At 41.5% G+C, this 21271-nt stretch overlaps 1 protein-coding gene across 3 annotated transcripts; it reads left to right on the forward strand.

The window, feature by feature from the left end:
- Window positions 1-187: 187 nt before the first annotated feature.
- On the forward strand, window positions 188-11185 carry ythdf1 (YTH N(6)-methyladenosine RNA binding protein 1). Of its 3 annotated transcripts, none has more exons than XM_048241637.1 (6): window positions 188-570; window positions 1381-1405; window positions 2343-2437; window positions 4720-6351; window positions 9036-9080; window positions 9491-11185. In XM_048241637.1, exons 1-6 carry the CDS (start codon window positions 544-546, stop codon window positions 9515-9517), a joined length of 1851 nt encoding a protein of 616 aa, XP_048097594.1. In that variant the 5' UTR covers window positions 188-543; the 3' UTR covers window positions 9518-11185. The 3 variants fall into 3 exon arrangements, with proteins under 3 accessions (XP_048097594.1, XP_048097595.1, XP_048097596.1); XM_048241638.1 differs by having other exon boundaries at window positions 2358-2437; XM_048241639.1 differs by lacking the exons at window positions 188-570; window positions 1381-1405; window positions 2343-2437 and adding an exon at window positions 2461-3806.
- Window positions 11186-21271: the final 10086 nt, after the last annotated feature.

The following is a 21271-nucleotide window of genomic DNA, read 5'->3' on the forward strand; positions in this document are numbered from 1 at the left end:
CCTACTTTGCATGATAATTCAAACACATGCAACCTTGTGTTTTAAAGTATGGTGGCTCAATCAACATACTGAAAGACCCCACAACGTGTGCTCACAATTTTGTAACTTTGATCATCTATCTTCCTTACACTGAGCATGGTCAACCCACCGGTACTGCTGACGTCAATCTTCAGTGAACAGACCCGGATGAAGCTGCCATTGGGGGGAAGTGAACTGGGCTGCACAATAACTGGGGGTTTGTTGGAGTAGGAAAAAAACAGTAAAAAGAAGACCTTAAGGGATATAAATGGTTTATATCTTTAAACGGAACACTTGAAAGTACCACCTCACCTTCAAGCTGGAATTTAGAAAAGACCAGAGGACTGGATTAGCTGAATCTTGCAGTGGAACTTGTGTTGGGGATTCGTGCAGTAAAAAAACACAGCTAGCTAGCTAGCTTGCTACTGTACTGGGATCTGAAGGAAACACGGATTTTTCGGAAGACATTGACAAGCTATCTAGTTTCAAGGTTTCATACGAATCCGGATTGTTTCTTGATGAATTATGTCTACCACCAGCATTGACCCTCAGGTAAGTTTGAAAGGATTTGCCGGAAGATTTCTGTAGAGCACAGAAGGCCTCTAGAAGGAGCAGGGAATGTGCGTCCAATCCTTGCTGCCTGTGCGGAGATGTAGATTCTAACGTTAACATTAACTTAGCAAGCTATTGCCACCTAGCTCAGGAGTTAGCTTAATAGCCGCTTTCCGTGGAGCATATTTCGATGCCTATGGCGTGTCCAATCAGAATTCTTACTGTAGAGTGCACCACATGAACATTATTTCCACTATTACAACCATTCACGCTCAAAGAACCAGTTAAATGGCATATAAGGTCCCCTGTAGAACAGTTACATTATTAATATTTTCGTTGAAGATGCATGGTTCGGTTTAAGTTCACGTTAGCTTAATAGCTAGCGACGCACTATTGGCTCTTGCAAGCCTTAACCAAAGGGCATGATTAGCTAACCAGATAACGCTGTATAGTTAGCAATGTCGTTAATTTAGCACAGTTTGCATTTTATTAGTGTCACAATTTTTGATGAAGGAATGTCAGGAATCTAGTTAGTTTGCTAACTGTCTCACGAATCTAGAGCAAAACTAAGGTTAGCCAGCGACAACATTTGCTAGGTTACGTTAGCTTAATTGATGTACGTAGAATACATTGATTGCTAAAAACGATATCTATTAATTTTCCGAACCTATTACGCATAACGTCAACCTGTGCTTTTTGTGTAACGTTATTGTATATTGGTTAAAGTATCTAGCTGATATATAAGCAATCACGTCTCTCCCTCTTTTTCTTTTTCCATCTGCTTTTGCGGTCTTCATCAACGGAACGCAGACATCAAAGGGACAAGATGCTAAAGGTAAGATCTAAGAATTTGCATAATTAACGCAAATGTCACAGCTCCTATTTGTGTTCGTAAGGTCATTTTAACAACATTACACTTTCAACATGTCTATTGTGGTTGTCTTATATGTATGGTGGTGTGGATTGACAACGAGCGCACACTGTATTTGGTGCATCTGAAAGAGGCAGAAGGATATAACGTAGGGTCTGCTAGCAAATCATCATGCCCGATCTCCCAACGATTACCCTTCGATATGATTTGTTTTACACACAAAGTTAGTTAGTTGCCATTTAGTACCAGAAGCACCACTCAATCAGTTCATTTCGAATGTCCTCAACAACATGGGTAACTGTAGCCTTTAGGCTGACAATGTCTTTCATGTCAGAGGCTGATGGGAAAATGTAACTTAAGTATTAATAACTTTATGGTGGTGCTGCCTGTGAAAGATGGGATTTTAAATTACTGGCACACATTACAGAAGGCACAATTCAAGACAACTTGTCAGTACAGTACTTTTGACGGCTACACACAAACCCTTATTTTCACCTGCCATTTAATAGGACCCCAGCAGACAGTCAGGCCTGCATTTGTGACTCAAAGCAGTGAGGTGAAGTGTGTGTGTGTCACATTTTTCTTTATAAACGACCTCTGAATCACATCCTCTTAAGTCTATGTAGGGTACAGGTAGTATGAAGTTATGACAGGGACCCAGAAATTGCTCAAAGATATTTTATGCAATCCACAAAGATTCTGTTATAAATGTAGGAAGGGTGATATGTCTGTAAGGGTTTGTGAGAAATCTGCAGATGGTGTGAGTGAGGACTTTTAATGTAAATGCTTAGTGTGTGTGTGTGTGTGTGTGAGACAGTGAGTGAGTGAGTGGAACAGTTGGACTGTGTCTGTATATGTGGGTGTTTGATGTGTTGATTGATAAATAACTCCTATCACTCAGTTTTTCCTGTTTCAGTGCAAAATGGCTCGCTCCATCAGAAGGAAACTGTTCATGACAACGACTTTGAACCATACCTCACTAGCCAGTCCAATCAGGTAAGATATTTTGTTTTCCCCCTCCAAAACATTTTGTCCTTATAAGATGTTGTAGAAAAACTGTATAATGCTATATCAGTTTGAGGAGATATACTAGGATATTATTTCAAATATCCATGGTGATGAATCTATAGCCCATTTCAGTTTTGACAATATTGTGTTTTTTGCCTGCCTGTTTCCTAGTCAGTCATGATCAGAGCTGTGTATTGATGTATGATGTATGATAATTGAAGATCAGTTTTGAAACCAACCGCCCATCAATTTTTAATGCATTGATAGAGGCAGCTTATTCTGAGATGGATTTTTTTCCCAAGACAGATAGAAACAAAAATCTCCATTAAGCAGCGTTCTCCAGCTCATTAGCAAAGCTATTGCTCAAATGATGCTAAGCAAGTTATTCATTAGCAAGTGTAACGAAAAAATGGCAGGAACGAATGGAGATTTATTTCAAATATCATGACCCAATGGACTCAACACCCAGCTATCACACGCTCTAAACAGAAATCACTGACAGTAGGCTTGAAATGAGAATCATTCTCTAAATGTAGCAAAGCTGGGCATGGATGGATGATTGATATTTAGGGAACGTGGGAGTCATAAATGTCACCAGTCTGGAGATATGGAAGAGGGTTTTACTACCCAGCAGAGGCCAGACGCCTGCTGGAGGAGAAACAAGTGGCCTTTTTGAATTTATGCAAAACTTGTGGATAATTTTCTTTCAGAGGAAAGAAATACCTTGAAGTAAAATCATCAGATATTTCAAGGAACGGCGATATGTTTGTGAGGACACAATCATTAATTGACTGCGAGTGTGTGCCACTATTTTGGTCTTGCTGGCTGGTTGTCTGCTGTCCAGTTGTGTAGTGGATTTAGTGGTTTGATTAGGTTGTGTTGATTGATGAGTGATAGTTACCTAGTTGCCACCATAAAATGATCTGTGCTGTCTTCCATTTGCTCAGAGCATACAAGGACTAGTGAACATTAATGTGGACATTTTATTAGTTATACATCTCTCCCTAAAGAAACCACTGGAGATATGATGATTAGGAGGAGGGGCACCAGACCTGATTTCAGTTCAAAGAACCAGCACAAAGCCAAGAAACAGCCTGCACATCACATCAGTACATATGGAAGTCATATTTTGACGGATGCCATTCTGACAAGCTTTTTGTTTTTTAGCAAATGGGTTAACGTTGACCTGATATTTCAGACAAATCTTTCTAATGTGGACATAACCCTCATAACCTTCAAGGCTATAAAGTTATGGTGATATAATCGCTGAGGGATGCATTGCTTGGCGGCGCGTGGATTAACAGGAGTCACATCACAAGGTTAACCTCCCGCATCTGTTGGCACATGGTGCGCAAGAGTAAGTCAGGGGCAATACACTTCGGACCACACTGTTTGTCTTCTCTATTCATGCCCTGTGACATTTATTTACCTTTGATGCGTAATGGTATATTGACTGTTACACTTCAGTGAATCTATTCAGGACCCTAGTAGATAGTATTGGCTTGGAGTAATCTCTTTATAATCTTTCCTTTTAAGTACATTGATGCATTCACCTGCACCCTTAGTTATTAGATGACAAGAGCATGGCACGGCATTAGACAGAATGTGCTTTTGGATATAAACATGACAGAAAGATGCCTTAGGGGTGTTAGTCACTCTTTATTTGTTGTGTGTACACAGAACGCTTAACTGACTTGACTGTATATTTGGGTATGTCATGTTGTTTATAGTGAGTTTAATGCTTTATTGTTTATCAGTTTGCTGGCCAAAGTTCTTAAAGGAGAAGGAATCCTGATAACCATACAGTTAGTGACCTGTTAGTGGCCCTGTGTGCCCCATTGTTTCCCTGCTGCCAGCATAACAGTCCATCAGGGCTGCAACTAAAGATTATTTTCATAGTCAATCAACCCATGGACTATTTTCTCGATTAATGGATTAGGTGTTTGGTCGATAAAATGTCAGAAAACGGTCCAAAAATGTTAATCAGTGTTTCCCAAAGTGCAAGATTATGTCCTCAACTGCCTTATCTGCATTATAGACTAAATATATTTAGGAGTGAGTAAAGCTGAAAGTATTCAGGTTTAAGAAGGTGCAATCGGGACATTTTCAGGTATCCTCTTAACAAATGACACAAACCGATAAACTGATTACCAGAATAGTTGGCAATTTAATTTAATACCTGACAACTAATTGATTAATCGTTGCATCCCTAGTCCATACATAGTTTCTGACGATTAACACCATGTTGAAATTTTGTTTTCATTTCTCAGAACAACAGCTATCAATCCATGACCGACCCCTACCTGTCCAGCTACTATGCACCCTCCATCGGTTTCCCCTACCCTTTGAGTGAGGCCCCGTGGTCAACTGGTGGGGATCCCCCGATCCCTTATCTTGCCCCCTATGCCCCCCTCAGCAATGGCGACCACCACTTCATGCACGACACTGTTTTTGGACAGCCGGGGGGTCTGGGCAGCAGCATCTACCCCCACCGATTTAACTTTTTCCCTGAGAACCCTGCCTTCTCGGCCTGGGGCACTAGTGGCTCCCAGGGGCAGCAGACTCAGAGCTCTGCGTACGGGGGCAGTTACAGCTACCCCCCCAGCTCTCTGGGTGGCACCCTGGTGCCGGACGGGCAGACGGGGTTCCACAGCGACACATTGAACAAGGCCCCGGGCATGAACAGCCTGGAGCAGGGCATGGTGGGATTGAAGATCGGCGGCGACGTCACGGGTGGTGGCTCGGGTGTCAAGACGGTCGGCTCGGTGATCGGTGGCGGGGCTGTGGCCGCCACCGGCAACGGGGGCACCCCCATCGGCATGCCGCCGCCCAAGCCCACCTCCTGGGCAGCCATCGCCAGCAAGCCGGCCAAGCCGCAGCAGCTGAAGGTGAAGGCCAAGCCCGGCATGCCCATGGCCGGAGGTGCCCTCCCACCGCCGCCCATCAGGCACAACATGGACATCGGGACTTGGGACAACAAGGGGCCCGTGACCAAAGTGGCCTCCCCCTTGCCCCCCCACCACCAACACCAGCAGCAGCAGCAGCTCCACTCCCACGGTCACTTGCCCCCCCATCACAGCATGCCCCCGCCCCCCCAGCAGCCCATGCCCTCCAACCAGTCGCTCGCCCAGCAGATGGCGCTGCAGGGTCCACCCCCGCCCCAGCCCTACCAGAACCACAACCCCATCCCGCCGCCGCAGACCCGCTGGGTCGCCCCGCGCAACCGTAACCCCGGCTACAGCGGTGGCAGCATGGACAGCAGTGGCTCATCTAGCGGGGGCGGCGGTGTGGGGAACGGTGGCGGCGGCGGACCCCCCGGCTCAGGACCCGGCATAGAGTCGCACCCGGTGTTGGAGAAGCTGCGCGCCGCCCACAGCTACAACCCCAAGGACTTCGACTGGAACCTGAAGACCGGCCGCGTGTTCATCATCAAGAGCTACTCGGAGGACGACATCCACCGCTCCATCAAGTACTCCATCTGGTGCAGCACGGAGCACGGCAACAAGCGGTTGGACGCGGCCTTCCGCGCCGTCAACGGCAAGGGCCCCGTCTACCTGCTCTTTAGCGTCAACGGCAGCGGGCACTTCTGTGGCGTGGCCGAGATGCGCTCGCCCGTGGACTACGGCACGAGCGCGGGCGTCTGGGCCCAGGACAAGTGGAAGGGCAAGTTCGACGTGGACTGGCTGTTCGTGAAGGACGTGCCCAACAGCCAGCTCCGGCACATCCGGCTGGAGAACAACGACAACAAGCCGGTGACCAACTCGCGTGACACGCAGGAGGTGCCCCTGGAGAAGGCCAAGCAGGTGCTCAAGATCATCGCCACCTACAAACACACCACCTCCATCTTTGACGACTTCTCACACTACGAGAAGAGGCAGGAGGAGGAGGAGGTGGTCAAAAAGGTAATTTCAGCTCATAATGGGGGCACAAAGAGAGTTGTTACACACACACACACACACACACACACAGACAGGAGTTAATAATTATGCAGCTACAGAATGACAATCCAGCTCCTTCATATATATATAACTATATAACATAATGATATGCACACGTTCAGTCTCCGATAACCCCAATGCACACAAGTATAGTCTTGTCATTTATAAGGGAGTTTCCTGTTCTTAAATGGAGAATCTGAGATTGTTGTTTGACCACAGGAGGATGTAACGTTTCTGTTATCGTGGAAAAACTGAAAAGAATCCTTTTGTTAAGTTCAGACTGTCTTTGCAGATGTAATGGTATGCATATATACATGCTAAATGCTAAATCATAAAGGATTATTTACAGCACATTCAGAAATGTCTGGACCAATATTCCAAATTAGGTCTCTTCCAGGAAAAGATCTAGCCCTTCTAGAATTCTGTTCTCCACCAGATCATGGAGTTATCTGCTCTCTGGTTCTAGGCTAAATATTATAACAGGGAATGACCTTACTATAATAATAAGAATAAGAAGAATAATAAGAATAATAATGTCTGAATTGAATATTTTTTATTAAGTTCAAAAATGTAATAAGAAAAATGGTGCCTGATGTCCCACTTTACAAAAAAGAGACATATAGTTTTGTTGTTTTTTTGGAGTCACATAAACTATTTAAATGTCTCCAGAGGGGTATTTTACAAAGGCAGAATTAAGACATCCAAGATAAGTGATAAAGCGAGGTTTGACATAGCGTTATCTGGTCATCCTAGCTCAACTCGTTTCACTAATGCCAATCCAGGATGAGTAGGAGCGACTATGTCAAGCCAGGTGTAAGTAATTCGGGGATGTGTGCCCTTCGTTTCTGCTCCAAAGTGCCCACGGTTGGAATAAAAAAGACGCGGAAAATAGCGCCACTCACACAAAGTGAACAACCGCTTTTGATATAGACTAACAATGAAGTAAAGTTGTCCTTTTTGGAATAGGGAATCATGGCTATTTCTGCAGGAGTAGGCGTTGTAGACCAACTGAATGCAAATTTACGTATGAACCCACGTGTGAGTGCTTCCTTGTCTCGGCACGCAATGTCATTAAGAAAGCGCTTGCCACTGCAAAGATGCACATAGTATGATATACCTTAATATTATAGTTGAAAATATCTTTGAAAACTTGCCCCTCCACTTCCAATTAACTACAGTAGGCTATTCATCAAATGTCTATCAACAAAAGAAGCAAACAACGACTACCTAGGCCTATGTTAATAATGATAAGGCTATCACAATTAAAATAATAACCATATGGTAGTAGGCAGACAATCTGTTTTGTTTTGCGAGCAAATACATTTAGCAAATAGTATATAAATGAAATAAAGCTCCTTAAAAATTAGCACAGAGGTCTGATTTGAATGACAGCTAGCTGAGCCAATAAGACAACATAATTACCATTAGAATTAACTTAGCTTGGCTGTTAGCCTGGTCGGGACCAGGCTAGGTGCAGAGAATAAATCCCCATGGTAACTTATGTGCCATCTCTTTTGTGAAACCATGTCAAGGCTAAATTCATCCAGGATAACCAAAAAATCCCAGCTTAATCGCTTATCTAGGTTTTGTGAAATACCCCTCAGGCTGCCTATTCGGGCTGCAGATGGAGGAATCTTATCAGTACCTGTTTTAACTCATTCAGTTTAATTGTGTATGATGGAGGACATAGGATATGCTACAGGCTTGGGCTACACAATATCTGCTTTCAATTTTGTTTTGTTTTATTTTTTGTATGTATTGTTATGTTTGGAATGCATAGACTACATTATTTCATTAAATAATAGCTACTGTATGCTAGGCTATTATGTGTGACACTCCAATGTTCAGTGACAGTTTTGACTTGAAGTTCAATGTTTATTCTTTTTATTTGTAATGGTTATTGAGGAAAGATTTTCCTATTTGGTGTCTAAGTTTGTAAATACTGAATTGGCTGGCTAACTACTGTCATATACACCTAGAAGCTGAAATAACAGACAGACATGGACTGTGGTTATTCATTTGAAATGTAATCTCCCTAAATGTGGTGTAGACTTGTCAGTACAGGTACAGTATCTGTGCACTGAACAAATAAGTAGAGTGAAGTCCCATGGAACATCTTTCCTCATATTTTGGGTGCACTGTCTCATTTATGCTTGTGTATCGTGTACATAGCTTATTTATGATTAACACACTACTGTTGGGCTGCTGTGCATGAGGCTAACTGTAGATGATATTTATGACTTATGTCCTATCATTTGGATGCTGATTGTGATCCTTGAAGCTTATGGCCTTGATAAATGTAACTCATATGAGAGTACAGACCTTATTAATGTGCATCAAATGGGTATTTTTGACCACAGTAACTGGCCCAGTCAGGAACCATTGCCACGTGTAGCACTAATTAATTTTCCATCAACCTTTCCAATTACTTCATTATTGTGTCTGTTAATTATGATCTGAAACACACTGCTACTGTAACCTTACTTTTTGCTGCACCAATGGCAAACTGAAAAAAAAAACAGTTATAGTTGTTTAATACCTGCAGTGCCCTACTTTTTTGTGCTGTAGAAAAGGCTCAAAGTATGTATTTGGTTGTGTAGTACATGCGCCCTATCAAATTAATAAACTTGTTTGTCTTTTTGTGACAGACCTATGAGCCTGCTCCCATTCAGAATCGCTCCCGACTGGATCAGGTATGCTATCAACATCAGAAATATTTAACATTGTGCCTGTGGAGTTGATTGTGAGAGTGATGTGTTGACTTATATATATATATATTTATTTATTTAACACTGCAATGAATAATGGAATTCATCTCCATCCTCAGTTTATGAGCATAGCATCCAAATGTAGTGATTGTTGCAAACTAGGCTGATCTTGGTGTTTTCTTTGGCCTTAACATCTTGGGCAATTTGGTGTACCTTCTGTTCTGAGAGTCCTTAGAATGCTATTCTCACCCTAGGTCATAATTTTTGGTGATTTAACTTAAAGTGAACTGTGACCTTTTTGTGTTGGAGTGATGACTGCTGACTGCTGCTTACCTCGACAACCCAGTATGGCTCTAATCATGTTGTCTCCTTTCGTTTCCTTTATTTGTTTTCAGGAACGCCAAAATCGAAGTAAACAATAGAAGACTGCACCCCATAGCTTGATCAACGGTTGTTTTAGGACTGACATTTTGAAATTGGAATTTAAGAGGACATGAAAGAAGAAATTATAAAAACAAACAACATTATTGAAAAAAAAACAATCTTTTTGTTTTTCTATTTAATTCTGGTGACTTCGGCCAGCATCGAACTTAAGCCTCTTTCTCCTGACCCCCCCACCCCACCCACCCATCCAACCAACCACCTCCCCTGTCATAGGCCGTGTCAGGGGGGGGGCATCGTCAGCCATCGCCTATCAAATTACTTTATCTTTTTTTTTCTCTCTTTTTCTATCATTCAGTATGATTTTCATCCACCCCTTCTGCTCATCCTTAATGTTGACCAATATCTGCACGTTGTCTTTTTGTTCTGTCAGCACATTGCTCATGAAAGTCAATGAGTGCAATTCAGCGATTGTCAAGCCTATGACGTGTGAGTGTTTTGGTCATGTAAATGCTTTTGTGTCGTAGTCTGTGGAGGGGTGAACGTTTGGGTGACAAGTGATTGAGCCCAGCAGGGGTTTGACCACAATTGTACTTGGCCAGTTTTATTTTGTACAGTCAAAAAAGAAGACATGTTATGTGATACCTTTTTGTTGTCCATTCGGATGAATATGAGATGTGTTGATTAAAGCAAGGCCAGAAAGTTATCGTGCAACCCACAGAGAAGGGACAAAGAGCGATGTGACATTAAGGTATTGATGTAAAAGAAAATCTATATTTTTTTGAATTATGTAACACTTGGCTTATTACTTTTGGTGACAAACAGAAATGTCATGTCAGTGTCACAGTACTTTTTCATTTGTTTTTTTGTTTTTTTTTGTTTCCTGCTTGGAGCCTTAACATTTTCAAGCTAGTGTGTATGGTCAACACAGTGAAATCTAATATCAAGTACCTCAAATGAAACAGCACCAAGTTATCAGGGAAAAGAGGTCATCCTGCGCACCCTTACCAAGGGAAGTCACCTTCATCTCTCCTGATTGGTTGGAAGGAGGAATCGTGCCGCTGAAGTTAAGGTTATTAGCCCCATGATAAGATTGTCACATTTGCCTAATCTTTTTTTGTTTTGTTTTTTTGTTCTTGAAGCCGAATTGTAACTTTTTACTGTTCCACCTGTACCCATCAGAGGTCGCTGTTTCTTTGTGTGAGTCAATTTGGGGAAAATGTAGCATTCACTGCTTTGAAATCAAGTTTAGACCTATCACTTACAGTATTTTTTTCCCCTCTGTTAACAGAAATCAGTTATTTCTTTGCTTTCTTCCCCTCATCATCAGTATAATGCTAAGCTTTAACGTAGGAACATATAATAACGAAGAACGCCTCAAACGTGTAACCTGAAAATTAATGTTACTGAATTACCGTTAAAAGTAAGAAAAAAAGATTATATGGTTTCTGTGCGTGATTTTTTAGGACCTGCTTGCTGTTTTGTGTGTGCGTGTTTGTGTGTGAAAGAGAGGGTGTGTATTGTGTGAGGGAATCAGATTTATATAATCATATAACAAATGATTCATGAGAATATATGAAATACTAAAAAATTATGAAGCAAAGTTTAAAGTCACCCCTGAAATGAATATGCATTGTATCGAAGGTCACTATCTATCACGTTCTTAGATTTGATCATGGTCATTATTAAAATAATACTCTATGTTGTAACTGGTGTAAGGGTCACTGTTTTATGTTTTTATTTTTCTGTTTTGAGCTGTCTGTCGGTTTGTTTTAATTATTCTTTATTGCAATGGTTATGGGTTTTCAGTACACAAATTAAATGGAAAACCAAGTCTTTAATTTAATCTACCATTCACACACTATAAACAGAGCTCGTGTCGTTTGAGCTTCTGCCTTAAGCTCATTGGGCTGATTGTTACTGGACTGCAAACGGCCATGCGCTGGCGCCGTCGCTGATGTATTAGCCAATCCAAAATTAGTCCGTGACCGTGGAGGACTGTGAGCGTTGGGCATGGACTCGTGATTTGAAAATCATTTATAATTTTGGAGCCTACTATACTGCAATTTTAAAATGTCTATGGTGCGTTTTTAGCCAGGCCTTTGTGTGCTAGACCCAGATGTAGACTGCCTAATTGTCGCTTTGCGCGATATTGAACAGAAAATCACCAATCCATTTAGAAGTGGAACCTTAATAGAGGGGGGAAAGAAAACACAATTTCTGCTACAACATTTGTATTTTTATTGGTAAATTCATCGATTTTTACACAACTAAGACATACCACGCTCAATATAACCTACAATTCAATCATACCATAATTTCAGATAGCTACTACGAGAGGTCGCTCTGATTCAGGCAGCCTAGGCATACATTGACCGATTTCCTCTAATTCTGACTGCATGAAGGCCCGAGACGTGGAAGTTGTGAGGACTGAACGCAAGGAAGTTCTTATGTAGTTCAAAACTGTAGCATCATAATTAAGTATAGAAAGCCCATGAGTTTATTGTAGGCCTACTCTTGTAATCATGATCTCAGTAATATAAAATGAAAATAGAAACGTTGTCTGTTGACCTTCCGTTGTGCGTTATGCCTAGCCTATCACCAATGCTTTGCGCCATCTGTGGTTAGTTGAGTGTTGAACACGATAATTTTTAATATGCATATCGCATATTGAATCGTTGAAGACGACTAGTGTGATCGTAGCCCAATAGGTTAGAAAAAACAAGTTTTGCATTGCACCTGAACAGGCTGTGCTCATACCACAGATATTAGTGCAGCGCAACTATGCGGTGTGCTGGAGACAGTCTCCTCATTACATAAGAGACCGTCCTGAATTTGAATTCTGATCATGCAGCCCCAACAGAAGTGACTCACACAGCTCCACTCTACCCCACAGAAAGTCAATTAGATGTTTAGCCAAGTCCCCAATTTCCATTGCAACATTTGATGGGGGTCCATCACATAGGCCTACGTCGCAGTTTACATCGTTTCAGCAAGGCTTCCCAACAAGGGGTGCTGACTGCATCAGTGGATATAGGAACAGGTCGAACACAACAAACATCGCATCCATCGATTGCCATTCCCAAATTAGGTTGCTGCAGATGTATAAATTCGGTGAGATCTGAGACCTCGCTGCTTGAATCTGAGTTCAGACCAGCAACCAAGCTAGGCAACGTTATCCAACGCTAGGCTAGTCTCATACAAAACAGTTAATGTTGGAACGAGATAACCTATATTTAATCAAGTTAAAGACCTTCATTTGCACCCTTGAAAGCCATTCACCGAGACGGCGAGTACGAATGTTAGCTGTTCGAGCCCTAGCATCCAGACGACACGATAGTAGAGATGCTGCGCGCTTCCCTGTCCTTTATAAGTTGTCTGTCCTTTTTTAAGTTGAGATGTTTACTGGGCTGCTCTCTTGGCATTCACCGCGTGCCTTAATTGTGTGTATATTAAATCAAGGTCCGCCGTGAACACGCAGAGTGGCAACCCCATGTCCCTTTTCTCCGTCCACCACACGTGCACGTACACATGCACGAGAATTTGCACGCACTGTGGCGCGCGCGCACTCACAAATGTCTCTTGGGTGCCGCACTGCACTGGGTAAGCCTATCGGCAACATTGCGCTAGTAATCCGGTTTGCTAAGAAAAATACCGCGCTATTGGACTGAATAAAAACAGCTCAGTTAACAGAATTCAGAATCAAACTCCAAAGCCAATTTTCCCGGGTCTGCTTTAGCCTATGGACTATGAAATAGAGAACCCATGTATAAAATTCCATGAGGTGCACAGAAGCAGTCCTCTGCTCAAATAGCTAATTCAGATACGGATAGACGGTGAACCTGCAGCATCTGCCAGCCTTTTTTGGTAACCCATCTTGAAACTCTGAACATCAGTGCATCCGATTGTGGTGCGTAATTGTTAGTTCGTATCCGTTTGTTTACATTATTCTGTACCGCTTCAAAATGACCCACAAATTCCTCGCGGAACCATGGAACATGAATTCCCTGCAAAGGACAATCACCACAGCACTAGCAAAGGCTACAATAGCGCAAAAACCAACGCAGCCTCTATTCCGTACAGTAGGCTTCCCCTATATCCAACCATTCACGGTCATATTACACAAGCATCTTTTCATCATCTCCAAGCTTTCTGGACAGTATCGCCGACAACGCATGGCCTATAGACAAATTGATTAGGCAACATCTAAGACAACTGACAAAGGGCGACAGAATACGTTTCTTCTAAAAAAAATAAATAATACCACAATAACATCTTCAGGATTAACTGAAAGCGACACAAACGCGCTAGGCTACAGCACTTCATAAACGCCGCTACATCAATCGCTCTCCGGTGCGTCAGCGGCGACAGAAACATCACCAGTCGAGGATTATTCGAGAAAATATCCATTTCCCATCATTTTCGGACTAAAGTTCTGTCCGCATCCTGTTCGCCTTTCGGCCTCTCTGATCCTGACTTGCGGGATTAGCGCTTCTTCCCTCTCGTCCCAGACACTCGCCCTTCTCTGCTGATTGGGCTCAACGCAAGACGATTACATCGGGACATGGTGACGTAATGACCCGGGCCGCTGGTCCCCCCTCCCCTACGTTTGCCACCAAATGCTCATCAGCAAGATGTCCTTGAAAACACCAAAACTGACATTTTGAACATTAGGCTACCACAAGACTCCTCACATGTGCATTTAAAACTATCCAGGTCAGAGAGGCTTTATTCAGACATGCAATTTTAATGTGAGCCTTGTTACATAGGCTATAATATTGTCTCGATAACACGATGGGGCAGATCAGCCCATTTTCAAAATGCACTGAACAAGTGCAAAGATGGTAAAGATTGCTTGGCATTTCCTTCCTTGTCTTATCCAGCTGTTCAACATTTTGTCAGGGTGTTGCTGTTTAAAATTACTATAGTAGGTCAATATGTTAGTTCAAGCCTTTGTATTTTTAATAGGCCTCTATAATTACGCGGTGATATGACAATATATATGCTGGTTACATGCTATAGCCTAGCCTAGCCTATCCCCCGCGCGCGCATCATTTTTACAAGAAGGAACTCTCATTGCATTACAATAACGAGTAACTCTTCATCATGCCACATCTTTCAACGGCCTTTCAGGTTAACTTCTACCCCCATGGGCCATCCACCCATGGTTTCTCCATGACGAGGCGTAGGCATCACAATAGCCCGTCCAGAGAGGGAAGAGCTACCCTTAGTTATGCAGAAGAGCTACAGTCAGAGGCATTGTTATTTTTGTGAAAGAACGCTAACTTGTCCTTTCTAATGGCCAAATGACGTTATTTACTAATTGTTTCATCGCTGAAAAGAAAACCGCAATGTCCTTTATTCAGGGGCATTGTTCAACGGGGCTTTCAAACTAGCATTCAATCAATTTGGTGTAATCATTATTGGTTTACAAGTTAGAGGCCACATTCTTACCATTAAAATATTCAGAAACTGTTATTTTGCATAGGCAAAATACTTATAATTATTAGAGCCATAATGCACTCAGCTAACATGATCAGTCTTTATAAACTGTGTTGTCTACAGCTGATGATAGTAGATTCAGTCTGGTTCAGAGTAGGTTCTGTGACTTAACCTAACAAAAAAAGTGTTAAGTTCTCTATATGATGACAACAACATTCTGCATGTTGACAGAACAAGCGAGAGCAATATCGTGCTGATGTACTGTATCTTTATTTCTTGTATTAGTGTGTGATGCTAAAACAAGCCCAAATAATGTCTATGTTGTATCAGGTATTAAAGGCACCGTCTAAAAAGGTATGAACTATTTCCTGCTGTCCAAGCATGCTTTGTAATGTGGGATTGCATCAAAGAAAGGACATCCTGTATTCACTGCTACCTTTATTTCTAGACCAAATTCTCTGTCAGCAGAGATTACAGGTTTCGTCTTTGCTTCATTTTCCTGATTAAATTGTATTAGGAAAACTCAAGATGCAGCACATTTTACCCAAGGCAAGGTGACCTACTTAAAGAACAACCCTTCTACCTCAGTCTGCAGTGTGACACTCTTGACATCAAAATATTTTTTGACAATGTTTCAAAGAATATGTGTAAAATTCAATATTTGGAAAAGATTATTAACAGCAGAATACAATAAACTGTAAAAGGCTTGTTTATAGTCCTATTTATAGTCTTGTCTATAGCCATTGCACAAAATCATAATTCATGTGAATGTAACTGTGTCTTTTGTACTTATTTGATGTTATGTTGTGACAACTTATTTGATGTTATGTGTGTTGTTGCATTTACATTGAGTAGGCCTATTTACCAGTACAGTAGATCATTATAGATTCTCTGTATCATTGAGCTATATTGTCAGGTCCTGTATATTTTAGTGGGTTTCTCCACATTGTCTTACTTTGCGCAATTTCCATAAACCCCATTGCTAAGGGTAAAATGTGTTATGAATTTGCTGTAGGGAAACAAAATACAAATACAGGGTTCCTAGGATGTGGTTATGGTGGATAGACAGCTGAGGAGGACCAAAAAGGAGAGAAGATGAAAGATGTAGAGTGGGAAGAAGTGGGACTGGAGAGAGAATGATTGATTACATGGAAATGGGGAGAGATTGAAAAAAAGCAAATGTGAGAAGGAAGGACAGACAGAGAGGATTTACATGGATTTCCTGTTTTACAGTAACCCCATCAAAGATTTACTGAAGCTTGCTTTAATGTTTGCAGACTGTAAACTTTAGTACAAACTGGACAGGGGGTGGATTGCCCTAATGTGGGACATTTTTTGCTTTTCAGACATATGGTGTAGGCTATATTATGCTACAATGTGAAAGCAACACATTAAATCCACATCCACTTTTGATCACAGGACCCTATGCTTTGGTTTTCCCATAGTTTTACTGACATTCATTAGTTTGGAGAAGAGCCACAACCACTGGAGCTTAGGTGTCCCACATTAGGACAATTTAGCATAGACCATTTCAGTCAATAAAGATTAGAAACCAACTAATTAGTAACTGCATTAAATGTGCAGAACCACAACAGTGATTATATTATAACGATTATTAAGAATTTCCTCAATTTGTAGTTGGATCTGTCTCTCTCTCCCTCTCTTTTCTCTCCATTGTTTCCTCCTCCTGCATGCTTACACATCTTCTCTCTATCTCTAGTTCAAGATGCGCTTCACCCCTACAAGTTTCAGCTGATTGGACCAGCTGCTGTGCTCAAATTCACCATAGCAACCACTATCCAGTCGCCAAGCAACGGGATCTTTATTATTTTTTTACCCCCAACCACTAATTTGGAGACCCCTCTCTTCCACAACAAACACTCTGTCACTGAACTAAAATATTGAGGTTATTTTTTCACACCCTCCAAATCACAGCAAAGGGATTGCAAGTGGACAGTGTTTTGACAGTGAAAGCTTGGTTCTCTATCTCCATACAAGACCATGTAGATTGTTGTACAAAGTTCTCAGGATTAGTGTATCAAATAGATAAACTCTTTAGCCAGTCACAGTGGCTGGTGCTATATCCCTATCCCCAGATTTATGATCTGATCAGCAACATAACCAGAGAATCTGCAAGACCTTGATGCAGGCACCCACAAATACTAACAAATTCTTCATTCAATCCTCTTCATTGCTGTGGTCGTTTATGATCCGATCAGCAACATAACCAGACAAACCGCAAGCCCTCACACCCACACAAGTATCAACATATTTTTTTGGTCATTCCACTTTGTTGCTATGGTGGTTTATGGTCCGACTGATCAGCAAAATACTTAGCCAAACCACAAGCCATTAAAATTAATCCCTTAAGCTCACATCACCCTCAGTATTTTTCCAACCTTGGCCAGGTTCTTGGCCTACATAGGCTATAGCACAAAGGAGTGTCCTTATACTGTTCTCGTCTTACAACAGTCAGTGAATTAGCTATGGATGTCAAATGTGTTTGTTTTCTAAGTTCTATGGACTGAAAAAGCAATGCTTTCAGTTATTTCTCTGCCCTGCTTCAGCTGGTGTCCCGCCATGTTTGATGAGGCTCCATAAGGCTCCAGGTTAGAGGGTAGAATTGGGGTTCAGAGGTCATTGATTGCAAACAAAAGGCTGACAGGAAGGCGTGTTGAAATCTGTAGGGTGCATGATAGATGTGTGCCTGCCACGCTTCTGTCTGATTATATTTCCATACATTAGTATATTAATCCCATTTTGAAACTGCACCCCCATCCCTAACTTCTGTGTCTATTCTAATATGATTCTATGCCTATGTATGACCAAACACATTCAGAGGAAAGAGTGAATTTCATTATCACTGTTTGATTTTTCAATTTTATATACTCAACAATCATTGTAAAAAGCTAAAGTCAGTCTAGTGCATAGCCATAGTGTAATAATTTATTATACCATATAACAAAACTGCATAATGTAGGCATAGTCAAGATTAAGAAAGTATGTTAATATACAAAATGGTAAACAGAAAACAATTCCAACTTCCAAGGTAATACGAAGCTCAGTTAATAAAATTGAGAACATTTGTTTTGATGTTCACGGTAATACCCATTTGGCCCACAGGTTTTGCCATTCAAAACAGTAAATGCACAAGTCTGAATATAGTCCCTCTCAGAATATCAATATAGTCTTAGGAGAATTGTGAGCCCACATTGTGAGCCTTTGTTTTGTGTTTTTTAATCATAATAAAAAGGTGAACATTTGCCATTAAATTAATGGATAGTTTATTAAAGTGCTTAATTTATGAGTTCTTCACTAAAACACAAAGTCAGTCATTTCTTTCAGATGTTTTAAACACAAAAAATGTAAGTATTCAGAAGAGTGCTGTAGATGATATGCTGCCACTGCAACACAGCTTAGGGCGCAGGTATAATCAAGTGGTTTGAGTCCTCATTTTCAGCTGTAGAATACATGTCAGCCAAAATGCATAAAGTCAGTGTGTCCCAATTCGGTGCATGGTGTCAAATGAGTATTTCCTATGATTGTTTCTGATTTTGATATGCTAATACTTATGTTAAATATACATGCCTACTCACTTTTAAATGTATTCAACTGCACAATAGCCAAAGGCAGAGAAGAGCAAAGTAATTTTAGTGATTTGCAAATCTGGGACAGGCAGTTTTATCTGGTATTCAGAGTGAGCTTGTAATTGGGACGCATGGCTGGGTCCTGTTAACAGGATAAGGCAGTATGCTCCTAACTAATGTGGAAGATTTTTAAAATGTCATTCAGTGATACCCAGTTGTTGTTTTAGGTTGGCTTAAGAACGCAACGATTTAAGCTAAGCACTTTAAAATGTCAACGCCTTTAACATTTACAGTTCATAAATATGCTTTTGCTGCTTACAATACAATAAAACAATTATAGAGGGAATAGAACATGACAGAGAGGAAAGGGAAATCTCTTGTATCAGCATGAGGTATCTGACCTTGTAATCAAAGACAGGGAAAAGGCAATTAGTTTGGCAATTATGCAGAGGGATGGGGGTTCAGTGGCTCACTAAGCAATATGTCACTGAGGATTTCATTTGCATACTCCAATGTGCAGGTGAGTTCTGTCAAGGTCTTTATCACATTGTCGTGTCTGAGATCAGATTCTGTGAAACTATTGAAAAATATTGTTCTGAAAAGTATAACACTGAAATAATACTGGTTCAGCATTCCTGCAGCTCATTCTACACAGCATGGTTCACTGATAGCTGGTGAAATCATCTCATATCGCTGTGTGAGTTTAGGTCAAGGAATAGCCTATAAAGCAGACAAATGTTCTGTATCCATATCACTGGTATTAGAACACCTGGCATACTGCTGTGTAAGCTTTTATGACAATTACCTACATGAATGATTAAGAGATTTCCTTGTTCTATGTCTGTGACACATACAAGAGCATGCAACCCTACTCTCCATCCACCATTATAAAGAGGGGCAGGATCTGGGTCAAGTCGCATGTCTCTGTGATGAAGTTCCAGCAAGGCGCCTGGTCACTGCAGCATTCTGTCCACCTCAGTGACCAAGCAAGGCGCCCCCGTCTTCCCTGGATGTCTCAGGTCACAGCAACATGGCCACTGGCTTGCCTCATCTCAGCTCGAGACCATCAAGTCTGGCATCTGATCATTACAGTCAAATGATCAGATGCCTCATTGTTATAGTCACATAATGACATGATGTACTGGTATTATAACACCCGGCAGTGCCAACGCATCACATTGCTGTGTGTTACTGTATGTATCATATACTGTATATTAAAAGCATCTTCGTAATGAATGTAAAAACTGTGTTGTTAAACAGAAGCCTATGTGCCTCTATCACCACTTGGCATGGGTATATAATACCTTGACAAATGCAGGTAATAACTTGTCATTATTTCAGAGAAACAGAAGAATCCTCTTCATCAGACAAATGGGTTGAGCACTGTCATGAAGTGTGTAATCATCGCTTCTCCATCAGCAGTGCTTACAGCTCACCTCAATACAAAGTCTGTATTTAAGGAGATTCATTCGCAACAGTGAATGAGGACTAATTTATGTGCACCACTGAGGACTGTCTTTCTGTCAGTCTGTTTTTGAAAAGTAAAACACATCATGCTGAATATGTTTGTGTATGCTATTGTACTTAACCATTTTCATGTTATGACACTGTAATCTGGCAGAGTGAGAGAGAGAGGGGGGAAACAGAGGCCAGGGTGACTCAATTTTCATCATGCTGTGGAGGGAGACCCATGTGGATGAAGTAGTGGGCACAGCATGTTGGCATACAATGTATAATCTCAGATCAAGGTATCATAGTCTCAGATCAAAAGTCATATTTGAAAAAGCTGTATTAAATATGTTGAGGAACTGGCAGTGTGTAAAACGTGAGTGAATTATTTAGCTGTGGTGTTAAAGTCTTTTCCCTAAATGATATCCCACAAAATTACCAAGTTTTTCAGATAAATACTGCTCTATGGAAAGGGTTAGAAGGACTAGACACAAAAAGGTATGAGGTATTTGGCACTGAGATTCATGAAACACATATTTTAATAAAACCTGATAAGGCTATTCATAGACAAAAGAAGAGATAGCGAAGCTGTCAAATACAATACAATTTAAATAGTAAAAACAAAGCAATCAGGCCAAATGTTAAAAACAGTGATTATTAAATTCAATGTCTATAATCTCTTAAATAACAAATAATCTTAGTTATTTTAAAAAGGCATGTTTTGATATGGTGGATTAGACCGTATTTATCTCTCGTCACGTCATTGGGCACCAGTTAATCCCAGCATGGTATATCACTCCGATGAATTCTCTCGAGGAAAAACAGGAGGCAACGGATTTTAAGTCGACGGCCTATTTCTGTCGTGGGAGCTATGAATAAGAAAGCGACGTTCCAATCTATCAACTGCATGCCCAGCCATTGCGCTGTCCATGGTGATGAAAATGTGCGCTCACACCAACATTCCATCGTGGACTACAACAGCAGTGACAACGACCGGTCAACTGTCCTAAACACAGATGTGGTACTGGGTTCAGTGGATTCACCGTGTCAGAACGGGCCGAGGAAGTCCCGAGCTTTACGGTTGAGTATCAATGCGCGGGAACGAAAGCGGATGCACGACCTGAATGATGCCCTGGATGAGTTGAGGTCCGTGATCCCGCACACGCCCAGTCCCACAGTGAGAAGACTGCCTAAGATCGCCACGCTTCTCTTGGCGAAAAATTACATCTTGATGCAAGAGCAGGCTATAGAGGAGATGAAGAAACTACTTGGAAACCAACATGCGACACCTAGCATTAATCCAGTTTGGACAGGACT

Source organism: Alosa alosa, chromosome 4 (assembly GCF_017589495.1).
Source record: "Alosa alosa isolate M-15738 ecotype Scorff River chromosome 4, AALO_Geno_1.1, whole genome shotgun sequence".
Taxonomy (NCBI): Eukaryota; Metazoa; Chordata; class Actinopteri; order Clupeiformes; family Clupeidae; genus Alosa; species Alosa alosa.